We start from the raw sequence: 12,208 nt of genomic DNA, 5'->3' as shown, positions 1-12,208 counted from the left end.
GATTATTGACCTACTTACACTGACCCAACTTTGTGGCCAAATCCGGAACTCAAACGAAATTCCAAGGGTCGCCCCAAGTCCAACAAGATTAGAATAGAGATGGACATTAGAGAACAACATAATTGTGTAAAAAATTGTTCTTATTGTCACACCCCTAGTCACACTAGGAAGACATGTCCAAATATTGATCATGCATTTAGTTCCTGCTACCATTGATTTTTTTTTTTGTTGTAATGAGTTTTAAGTTTGATAAATGTCATTATTTAAATTTTAATATTAATAAATATATTTAATATTAACTAACTTATTAAAATTTACCAATTCTATTAAAAAATAAATTATATAAACATAAAATTATTTTCATTTTTATTTAAATTATAACAATATTATTTTTTATCTTCTAACTTATAAAAATTTACATAAAAATATAAGTTTTATAAACATAATAATATTATTTTTCATTTGTAACTTATTAAAATTATAAATTATTAATATTATAACTTATTAATATTATAACTTCTTAAAATTAAAGTTTATTAAAATATAAATTATTAAAATTATTTATTATTAAAATTATAACTTATTAAAATTATAATTTATTAAAATTATAAATTATTAAATTTGTTACTTTATAAAAGTATAAACTATTAATATATTAATTTTTATAGTTATAAATTTTTTATATATAAATTTATATAATTAATAAAATAATTTTTATATAAAGAAAAAATATACCGTTCGGAATTCGATTTCCAAAAAATCGAATTTCAAACAGCTACAAGAAATCATTTCAGTTGTATAAATAAATGTGGGGTTTATTTTGGAATTTTTTTTAAAATTTTTTTTATAATGGTAAAAAATTTCAATAAGCACATATGTCAAATACTAGTTGGACCCTTTACAATACTAAATACACTTCGAAATAGAAAATTACAAAAAAAATAAATTTATGCACTATTTGACCCAAAATTACAAGATCAAAATTAAGAAAATATTTATGATTAAAAATATATATAAAGACGAGAAAGTAGATTACTAAAAATGACCCAAAGCTTAATAAGACCTTGGGCATTCTTCCTTTAAGTCTACTCCATTTCTTTTGGATCCTTTTGGATTAACCCCTTGAGCATGATGTCATCATCCCCTCCTCCTTTGAAAGGATTTATCCTTAAATCTTAAGCATATTCTTTTTTTTTTTTAACACCAGTAAAAGAAAGTATTTCACAAGTGTTAAAAATATTATTTTCTTGACAAAGACTAGGTTCTATCGTATGTATCCTCTCTATATGGAAAATGGGTATATCCTTAAGGATTTTTATTTTGTTGGGATCTTCTTGAACCTCTTTTATTCTATATAAACTCAAACTATATTTTCCTATTTTCTTTAAAATAGGTTTTTCACTAACACCTAAAAAATCTATCTTGGGTGTCTATGTGATCACCTAGGTTCCTAAAAATTAAACTATTTTATAATAATATTTCCTTGCCTTCCTAAAAAAACAAAGTGACTTAGGGTAACTATAACTAAGAATTTTTTTAAGAACAATAGTGTTGTCTCTAAGATTGGAAGGCTTGGAAAAGAGCACTGAACTCTTGGTTATAGGCAAGGTAGTTGAAAGTAGTTCCATAAGAAATTATTTTTGAAGAAGCAATAGGATACCCTTCTTTTAACAAAGCGGCTGCCACACCAATCTTAAATGCATGATATTCCAACTCTAAAGAAAGGAATAATGTTCTTCATCAACTCATTAAGTCGTGTAGCATGGATTGATTAAGATAAAAAATTCTCTTGATTTGACTTTTTAGAGAAAAATGACTCTCTTTCGTAACAATCACTTGAGAAAAACATCTTCCTCCTTTTCTCTCCTCTCACCATGTAGGAATTGCTTTTGTTTATCTTTTATTTACTTATTTTTTCCTCATTAATTCTATTTTCATTTGATCCTCAACCACTTGGACATGTGTAAGAGGATGTAATACAATTTTTTTTAATCTTTGTGGATAAGAGATATTTCATTAATAAGACTATGACGCATGAATTTTTTATCAAATTGTTATGATATTTCTGACAAAATATGAAAAGCCTTCGTGGAAACTACATCACATTAAGTATCTTATTTTATTTTATTTTTCTTTTTCACAAAGAAAGTGAACCTAAATTTGTAGGTCATATAATATTATGGTAGTAAACAAACGAATCTCCTCCCTAGTATCCACAATGCATTTAACAAAAATCCATCTTCAAACTTTGAAAAACAATAACACAATCCTTGGGTGTTAAAAACATGTGATTTCGAATACTTACTTCACTCAAGAAATTAAAATATATTTGACTTGAATAACTACACAAGTGTAGAGGAGATTAAAAAAACACATCTTACCTTCTAACTCCAAATAACTACTTTATCAAAATAATGAAAATGACAAACCAATGATTTTGCTTGTTCTCAAACAGGTTGATTGTCCTTCACATTGAGTCCTCACACTACCAAAATTGTTTTTGTAGCCACCATCGACAATGCTTTCTTGGTGTCATTGGTTGGGGTTGGAGGTGTAAGTATCAATTCCTCTAGTTCTAATCAAACAAAGGCTTAAGATCAACTATCCCGAGTTATCTGCTGACTTGGGTTTGGGGTTTCTTTCTCTTTGGGCTTAAACTTAGGCCCAACGCGCGTCCTAATTCGTTATTCTTTTTCTTCTTACCGTTTCCCACCCTAAAACCCTTCTTCTAAACCCTGTTTCAGTGTTTCTTCTTCTCCGGCTCCAAGTGAAACAACACAAGCTCGCGGAGCTAAGAGACGTTTCCACATGGCACCGCATTCCAAAATATCGCATTCAAAGAAGAACAATGACTCAGGAGACAAGCCGAAAATCGATAAGGCCTCGAAGAAAATATTCAAACCTAAGAAGAGGGAACAAAACGACGCCGTCGCCGCCGCTAAGTCAGAAGCACTCACTTTGCAGCTAGAAGACGAGGTTCCCGATTTCCCTCGAGGTTGCGAACGATCACTCTCACGTTATCTTCTGTTTTTTTTTTTTTTCCGAATACTTTTTTTGTTTGATTTGAATTTGAATTTGAATTTGCATTTGGTTTTATTGAATGTGCTTCTTCTAGGTGGAGAATTTTCTGCGAGCCGAAGGAGTGATTACGATGAGTTTGGTGCCGAGGATCACTCGAGAAAGCCGAAGAAAAAGAAGGGGAAAAATGCGTCGAGTAAGAGTAAGGAAGCCGCAGATGATTGGGGCTCGCTTTCCGGTGATGGCATCAGCGGAAAATTGCCGCGGCGTGTGAATAGAATTACTCTCAAGGTAGCATAAATTGGTTGTTTCTCTAATTTAGTTTATATAGCAATGCAATTATGCAAATGATAGTTTGTTTCTACTACCTTATTCATTTTTTCTACATGTTTTTGTGTTACATGCGATGAGTGGTTTATTCTGCTTTGTAGAGCATAAGTTTACTATGAGTTTGATTGAATACAAGCTTAAAAGAGTTTTTGAAAGCTTTTCTATTGAAAATAAAGAGTTTTTTTTTTTGGTAGGGAAGCTCTTAAAAGCATTTTTAGTTTGTATAGAAATAGATTCTATGTAATTCCATGTGAAGAACGTAGCTCCAGTGAACTGCAATGGTATATGCCATATGGGCTTAATATGGATAACTACTTTTATAGAATTTGGAAGTTTTTGGTTTCATGATTGAGGATTGAGTTTGTATATTCATGTCATGGTGAATTCAATTATCTGTGAAAAGTTTTTTTTTAATATTTAATTTATAGTTATAAAATAATTATTTTATTTTATTTTATTTTATGTTATTATTTTTATTCGATTTTAGAACTAGAATGTTCAAACTGAGCTTTAAAATATGCTTCTACTCTTAATTATTACAGTTTTTTATTTGGCTTATTGACATTATGTCATTGAATTCTTGTTGTCTTTGTGTGTTGTGCATAATCTTTTTGCTGTTGCACGTATGTCAGAATATAACTCCTGGAATGAAGCTTTGGGGAGTTGTTGCTGAAGTAAATGAAAAAGACCTTGTAGTTAGTTTACCTGGGGGTTTACGTGGATTAGTTCATGCTTCAGATGCATTGGATCCTATTTTTGACGACAAAGTTGAGGTGTGCAATGAGTTATATTTTTTTCTTTCCAAACTCTGATGGTTCTTGGTCCTGCTTTCCTTACACATTTTCTTCACTATGACTCAACATAAACTTTCTAATTATTTTTGAATCTTGTTGTTTGCCAATCAGTTTTAGCTCACTTCTCTGTTTCTCTCTTTCTTCCATCAGGTCGGGGAAATTTTCCTTTCTGGTTTATTTTGTGTTGGGCAGCTGGTTTCTTGTGTTGTACTGAGATTGGATGATGACAAGAAAGAGAAAGGAAGCAGGAAAATTTGGCTTTCTTTGCGTCTTTCCTTGTTGCAGAAGAACTACAACTTGGATGTTGTTCAGGAAGGCATGGTATGTCATTATTTTATCATGAAATTATTAGTAGTTAACTTGTTTTTATCATTCATTGAGACTAGGATTTAGTTTTATCCTTCGATTGTAAGGGATTGTCAATTATGATATACTTGGAGCTGGCTATATACATCTCAAGGTAAAAGAACACATTTACCAAAATATTCATTTGGAAGAGTAATTTCAACATTTAAGCAATCGTATGCTGACCTTAACCTTAGATTATTGTGTGTATATTGGAGTGAATATGTTTCCTAGTCTCCTATAATTAAATCAGGCTTCTATGTTTGTATATTTGCTACTCTGGATGGAAGCATTTAAATCATCCTGCATTTGCCTATTGTTGATTTATTTATTGTAGATTACATATATTCATAGCTTATTGTGTTGAGTTTTTTTCAGTGCTCCTGTTTTCTCATAATAAAGTAGCTTTGCATAAAAAATGTAGTAAATTGAACTTAAAATTGAATTTCCTAAAAACTTAGGCTGCTAAAATTCTCATTATTTTATGTTTCTGTTTTAAAACAATTCTTTTAAATAAGTTATACTGAGCTATTGCTAATTTTAATAAAAAAATATGCTACCTTAAATCTGTTTCTATTCCTTTAAATTTGTTTATTGCGTTGTAACAGTGAAAAAGAAAAAAAAAATTCAACTAGTTCTTATTCTTATTCTAATTATATACATTTTATTATGCTATTGGGATCCACCATGATGATAGAAATGCATTTTGTATTGTAGCATACTGTTGTGTTGTTCTTGATCCATTCACTATATTCAGTGACCTTTGAATGTCATAGGGATTAGGGCTCATTGAATACAATAAATGAAACGATTTTTTGTGCACTACGTATATCCAGGTCCTTGCTGCATATGTCAAAAGCATTGAAGATCATGGATACATTCTTCATTTTGGTTTGGCTTCTTTCACAGGGTTCTTACCGAAAAACAGCTCTGCTGGTAAAAATCAGTCATCTTCTGTGAATACTGAATTTTTGTTCCTTCATTGTGTCTGGCATGATTGAACCAAAGCTCAATTTGTGGTTTTCTTTGCCTTTTTTTTTTTTCCTGCAGAAGGCTTGGGTGGTGAAGTAAAACTTGGGAAACTTCTGCAAGGTTTAGTTAGGAGCATTGATAAAGTTCGTAAAGTGGTTTACTTAAGTTCTGACCCTGATACAATGTCCAAAAGTGTGGTATGCTTCCTTTGTATTCATTATATTGTCTTTTCAGTATCTATTTTTATTATCACTTTCCCTTTTGATTGGTTATTTTCTTTGGGCATTTGATACAGACCAAGGATCTCAAAGGTGTTTCGATTGATCTTCTAGTTCCAGGAATGATGGTAAATGCCCGTGTGAAGTCAATCCTTGATAATGGTGTTATGTTATCATTTCTCACATATTTCACTGGAACTGTAAGTGTATCCTGCAATTGTTGTAATTTGAATGTATCAATGACATTGTGTAAATAGATTCTCTCAACAAACTAATCCTCTCACAACATTAATTTTTAGAATCTTGTCATTTCAGGTTGATCTGTTTCATTTGCAAAATATTTATCCTGGATCAGACTGGAAGGATAAGTATGGTGAATCTCAAAAGGTACTTATGAGTTTTACCTTTACGTGCAACTTTACAACTTACCCTGCTCTCAAATACCAAGTGCAAGATTTTTCAAGCATGCATGCATCATTTGATCTATTATTCAAGTGGAAAAAGCTTTTTGATGCCTTAGCATTATTTTAGGTATGTTATTTTTTATATCAAAGAAGTTCTTACTCAACCCTCCCATGAAAGGATTTGTTGTATACTTCTTAGTTCTTTGGCATCATTGGATTTCTGATTGCAGTCATAAATTCATCATGCATCATCATGTTGATTGTAGCTTAATATTTACTTTACCTTGATGGATGTTCACATTGAGCTAGGGATATTGTTTGTGAGAGCTGATGCTGTCTTTTGTGCTGTCAAGCTGGTACCTTCTTTCAAAGTTCCTTCTCTATTGTTCTAAGTGCCTTTTATGTTATCTAGGTTGTTTCTCGGATATTATTCATTGATCCATCAAGTAGAGCTGTTGGTTTGACGCTGAATCCACATCTTGTTCTGAACAGGCCCCCTCCTTTTGTAAGTATTGTAGCTTATAGATTGTTGGTTTTCTTAGGATTGGATATTTCATTCCATGGAATAGATTCTGCAACCCTTCAATGTTGTTAAATGAGGCATTTCTTGTCTGGTGCTTACATAATCAATATTGTTACTGATCAGAACATGTTTGGAGTAACTTGAGTAAGCAAAAAGAACAAAAAAGGAAGTTAACATGTTCTAAAAAATACAAAATAGATGACAAAGTGCGACCATTGCATTACTTAAGAAAATGTTTTAAGTTCTTTAAAATTATTGGTAGGAATCTTAGGCAATAATTGGCAATGCGTTTGAAACAATCCTAAAATCATTTCTATACCAAAAGGAAAGAGGACAAACAGGTCTATACTAGAACAATCTGCCATTTTTCATGAATCAATGAGTCAACTATGTGATTCACTATGCATGGGTTACATAGCTATGAATTCTCTGTACTTTCTGTTATGTCTGGTGAAGCCTAAAAAGAATGCTGGGAAATTTGTTTTGAGAAAAGCTGCTATTTAAAATATTGTTGAATCTTACAGATACAATGATTTTAATATTCAAATAAATATAGGAATTTCAATAAATTATAAAATAAGTGGCTTACATTTTGTTGTTCTAACTTTAGTCCTGTGTCCCCAATTTAATAGAAGTAGGATTAGCACATAAACTACTTTGCCAGTGTTGTTATTTCAGGGGTTGAAGTCTATTTGAAGCTTTATTCCCTGGTGTTTCTGTTAGGTGCTATAGTATTTCAGATATAATATATAAGAAATAATTTATTTCGGCACTGTAATCTTTCTCCCTTTCGCTCCTGGTGTTTATGTTGTTATTCTGTTTTTTGAAGTTAATAATCATGTGTTCCATGTTGGATATTGATGAACTGGCTTTGCTGTGCAGCATGTTAACATTGGAGATATATATGACAAGTCAAAAGTTGTTAGGGTGGATAAAGGATCAGGATTATTGCTTGAAGTTCCATCAATTCCTGAGCCAACTCCAGCTTTTGTCAGTGTATGTAGTGTCTGGACTAGTTTTAATTACACAGAAATTTTGCAGTATAAAATCTGAATGTTCAATTACATTACAATAACAACTAAGCCTTACCCCAGCAGGGAAAAATGAAATTTTTCATTGAAATTATTGTCGGCAGATATCTGATATTGCTGAAGAGGAGATCCAAAAACTTGAGAAGAAGTATAAGGAAGGAAATCATGTTCGAGTTCGGATTCTTGGGTTAAGATATTTAGAAGGAATTGCTACAGGAGTTTTGAAGGTTGTTACTGTTTTTCCATTTAATGTCTAAAAGATCATAAGCTTCTGTAATTGAACGATTGCAGCACCTTTTATGTTGGTATTACACGTGCTTCACATACTTTTTATCATCTTATCTGGGTTTTTATATGGAGAATGGATTACAAAGACCGGTTAACATTGAACATCATAAAGCAGTCTACTTGGAACTTTATCTATTTATGATTCACTTGTTAGCTGACCAGCTTTGCTATATGCTGTCAAATGGCAAGTTATATTTAATATTTAGTCAAGCTGTCCTCTGTGTCTGAGTTATCTGTTGAAATTGAAAATGTTTTTGTTAATTTCCTTATTGAGTGTATGTCCTATCAGTCTAATTGTTGTAGACTATGTATGTGGGCCATCAAAATTGTATTATTATTTCAAAACTTGCATGTATATGTTTTTGTGTTTTTATGTGCATTTATAATTTTAAGAGCTTGGCCTTATAGTTATAATGGGTATAGGAGTTATCAGTATCAAATTCAAGAGTGCTTTATTCTGATGATTGTCTTGATTGCATGGAAAAAATGCTAATGGCTCTAGTCTCTTATGGGAATTATAATTGTTAAATTGTTAGGTTTCTGCTAACTTCTAAATTTTTAGTGCTCTGGGAGGATTATAATTGATCTGGTCCGTATCATATCCTTTGAAAGTTCATATTTTTAAATGAACAAGCTGTTTCTTTTCTATCCCAATCTAGATTAAATAGTTTCCAATCTTTTCATTCAGCATTTATGTTCTACATTTCAGTTGTGTCAAAAGCTCCAAGGTTTGTTTCATGTCATTTTTTTTTTCTATCCCATAATCATACATATTCATTTGAATGTGTTGATGTCATCAAATTAGAAGCAAGCTAATTTGATTGTTCTATATTCAATAACCTTTTCTTCTGATGGGTAGTTTATTAATGTTAAATATGTTCTTCAATTAGCAAATTAATGACTTTTTTGTCCATGTTTTTTTAAAAAGAAATAAATATTAGCTGTATGAACTGAGATAGTCTGTTGTTTCTACATATAACAGCTTTCTGCGTGGATATGATTTTAATTTTGATGTTATGTGGAATAATGTTGACTTAGTTTGAGGCTTTCATTTAATCATCTTTATGTTTTCATATCATGCAGGCTAGTGCTATTGACGAAGCTGTGTTTACTCATTCTGATGTCAAGCCAGGCATGGTGGTGAAGGCTAAGATTCTTTCGGTTGACAGCTTTGGTGCCATAGTGCAAATTCCTGGTGGTGTGAAGGCACTTTGTCCTCTTCGACATATGTCTGAATTGGAAATTTCAAAGCCTGGAAAAAAATTTAAGGTTCTATTCTAGCTATGTATGCTTGTGCTTATTTTTAGTATTGTCATTTTTTTTAGTTTCTTTAGACCATTTAATGTAAAATTGTTTTGTCACATGTCTGTAATGAGACGGATTACTGGTTTAGACATTATGTGACTAAAGTCTTTACCTGCCATGATGGTACAGGTGGGAGCTGAATTGGTTTTCCGCGTGCTTGGTTGCAAGTCAAAAAGAGTGACAGTTACACACAAGAAAACCCTTGTATGTTTCTACATGTGTACTCCTTTTCTCCAGTTTATTCAATCTCAAAGGCACTATAATAATTTTTTCCCCTTGTTTAGTTTTCTTATCCAGTATAAGGTTTCTTTGTGCATCTATCAATTTTATTTTTCATACATATCATGAATTATATTTTCTTGACTTCCATAAGTAAGGTTTATCTGACTATTGGTTGTTGGATAATCTGTTCCTTCCTTTTAAGAACTTCATCTATGGCTTGTTTCTTGTACTTCTTTTGCAGTGAGGTCTAAGTCCAAAATCTTTCTTCCATTCACAAAAAAAAAGATTACCATGAATAAAGTTGCCATGCATTGATGAAATAATATCTCCTGAAACCTCACTCAACCAAGCAAATAAGATCTTAGTCAAAATCTTGGCACTACGCCAATAGTACAATAATCCTTATTCTACCAAAAATTAAAAAAAAAATGACAATCTTTTTGGTATAGGTCACTGGATATAATTTCCACTTTGATTTTTCCCATCTTTCTATTTTGGTCACAGTTATCCATATTGTGAAGGATATTGTATTTTTGCAGCATTGCATGTACTGAAACTGGGGTCAAGTAGTATGTTATAATGATGTATTTCCATAAACATTAGATTCCATATTTCCTATTACAACATCCTTTTATTGATGAAATATGTAGAGCAGCACTTGTGGAAGGAACACACGGCATTCAAAGAAATGAATGACACATATAAAAGGATTCCTTTTTTTATGTACATCTTTCAATATGCTTGTTTGTCTCTACATTGCACTAGATGAAGAAGAAATTTGAGAGCATTTATTAATATCCCCCACCCCACCCCACCTGAATTGATTAGTTCCATATTCAATTCTGAATCAGATATATAATATTTTTACAGGTGAAATCGAAACTTGGGATTATTAGTTCATATGCTGATGCAACTGTTGGTTTGATAACCCATGGATGGATAACAAAGATAGAAGTTCATGGATGCTTTGTACGGTTTTATAATGGGGTTCAAGGTTTTTCTCCCAGGCAAGTCTCTGATTTGTCTATGTACTTGTGTCATGATCACAGTTAATTATATTTTAATGTGTGCTTAAATCGTATGAGCTTTTAGTAATGGAAATTTCTTACATTTTTTCACCTTTAATCATGACCCACTTACTTGGCTACTTCATTCTCATGTCATTCATATATCGTGGGTTTTTTTTAAAAGTTTGAAGCCATTTCCTTTCTCAGAACAAGGTAAAATGATAAATAAAACATTTAAGAAGTCCTATTGTGCCCAAAATAGTTCTAATTAATGAATGGTATTCTGGCAATGCATGGGGTTTAAATTAAAAAATTTATTTTCCACAATATTTTTTTCTTGTGTTTATTTAACAATGTTTTTCATATAGTTTTGAAGGATGTTTTATTGTTTAATTTTTTTATTTTCCTCTTATGGGGGAGATGATTTAGAACCATGTTTCAATTGGATTGTCTGTTTTGGTTTAGTGTCATGTCATAGTTATAATAGTTTGCAAGTGGCCATGGGCTGCTACAAAGCTGAATAGTGGTGCATTTTTCAATAAAGGCCATAGCAGCCTCAAATGCAGCCACTAGTGGTGCTAGAGTCAAAGTTTGTTGAAAACTCATTTTGGATCTCAAAACTTTGTTGTTTTGGAGGCTTTCTTTAGGGTTATACTTAAAATTTCCATACCCTTATTTAGAATGTAAATCCCTAATTGGATGTAATTTTCCCCGCTTCTATTAACTGTGTGACTGTGACACCCACTCATCTTGGGCCGGATTTCCAATGGCACCCACCCTCCATTCTTTTCTCTATGTTGAACTTCACTGATGTACTGAACTATGAACTTCTATTCTTTGTGCTACACCTACTGTCACTTTTTTATTGAATGTTTTAAGATGTCTTGTATTTGAAAAAATATGGACATGTCTTTTTTATTTTGCTTGTTTCCTTGACTTTTATTGTTAATTATGAATATTTGGATCATTGTTTTGAGTGTGTGTGTGTGACTATATATAGGAATTAATAATAGTGGTCATCTAACTGTGCTATACTGTAGTAGCTTTTTTGGGTCTGGATGCTATATCCCACTGCTATTCTAGCTTAATTATTAGGATGGTGGTTTTTGATGGTCTGTAGTAGTCCCCCCCCCACCTTAGCACCTAGGTCATTTGCAAATAGCATATTGCATTAAGTAAATGTTTACTAGCTGTTCCGTAGTTTTTGTTTCTGTCACATGGGTTTAGTCTCTTTGATTTTATCAAATGATCCATAACATAACTTTCATTTTCTCTCATGAGTTAAAAATTTAACTGTGATGTATTTGTTGACTACATTCCAGTTGTGATGTGAGTTTTAACTGTTATTGTCTTACTAGAACCATGTTATTATTTGTTAATTTAATTGCAGATCTGAACTTGGATTAGAGCCAGGTGCTGATCCAGTTACAGTGTACAATGTTGGGCAAGTTGTCAAATGCCGGGTTGTAAGTTCCATTCCTGCTTCAAGGAGGATCAACCTTAGTTTCATAATAAAGGCCACAAGGTTTGCCTTTTCCACTTTCTGCTTGTTGGGATCTTGCATCTAAAAATTTTTACCAAATTTTTAAGTATATAATTGATCAACAAACTGTATTTTTTGGGGAAGGCATCATATGCTTTCTTCCGAATTTGGAAAGTACTATGAGTTCTGTCATGTTTTACAGATAGCTATCTGCTGACTTACTTTAAAGGTTTTGATTACAAAGTACAGGAAGGCACTTCGCTGGGGT

General features: G+C 31.9%; 1 protein-coding gene across 1 annotated transcript in view; it reads left to right on the top strand.

Annotated features, from left to right (window-relative positions):
• The first annotated feature begins 2,698 nt into the window (after positions 1-2,698).
• LOC109813925 (RIBOSOMAL RNA PROCESSING 5) overlaps positions 2,699-12,208 on the top strand; it is a 29,366-nt gene continuing 19,856 nt past the window's right edge. Inside the window, exons 1-15 of the mRNA XM_020378229.3 lie at positions 2,699-2,995; positions 3,116-3,309; positions 3,981-4,121; positions 4,293-4,463; positions 5,324-5,423; positions 5,538-5,656; positions 5,755-5,877; positions 5,993-6,064; positions 6,494-6,586; positions 7,487-7,600; positions 7,740-7,862; positions 9,007-9,192; positions 9,358-9,432; positions 10,321-10,457; positions 11,848-11,982. Coding sequence (XP_020233818.1) covers positions 2,809-2,995; positions 3,116-3,309; positions 3,981-4,121; positions 4,293-4,463; positions 5,324-5,423; positions 5,538-5,656; positions 5,755-5,877; positions 5,993-6,064; positions 6,494-6,586; positions 7,487-7,600; positions 7,740-7,862; positions 9,007-9,192; positions 9,358-9,432; positions 10,321-10,457; positions 11,848-11,982 — 1,970 coding nt within the window. The 5' untranslated portion in view covers positions 2,699-2,808. The remainder of the gene's footprint in view (positions 2,996-3,115; positions 3,310-3,980; positions 4,122-4,292; positions 4,464-5,323; positions 5,424-5,537; positions 5,657-5,754; positions 5,878-5,992; positions 6,065-6,493; positions 6,587-7,486; positions 7,601-7,739; positions 7,863-9,006; positions 9,193-9,357; positions 9,433-10,320; positions 10,458-11,847; positions 11,983-12,208) is intronic.

Source organism: Cajanus cajan, chromosome 7 (assembly GCF_000230855.2).
Source record: "Cajanus cajan strain Asha chromosome 7, NIPB_CcT2T_4, whole genome shotgun sequence".
Classification (NCBI taxonomy): Eukaryota; Viridiplantae; Streptophyta; class Magnoliopsida; order Fabales; family Fabaceae; genus Cajanus; species Cajanus cajan.
The sequence above is the reverse complement of the archived record's forward strand: the minus strand, read 5'-3'. Positions and strand labels throughout refer to the sequence as shown.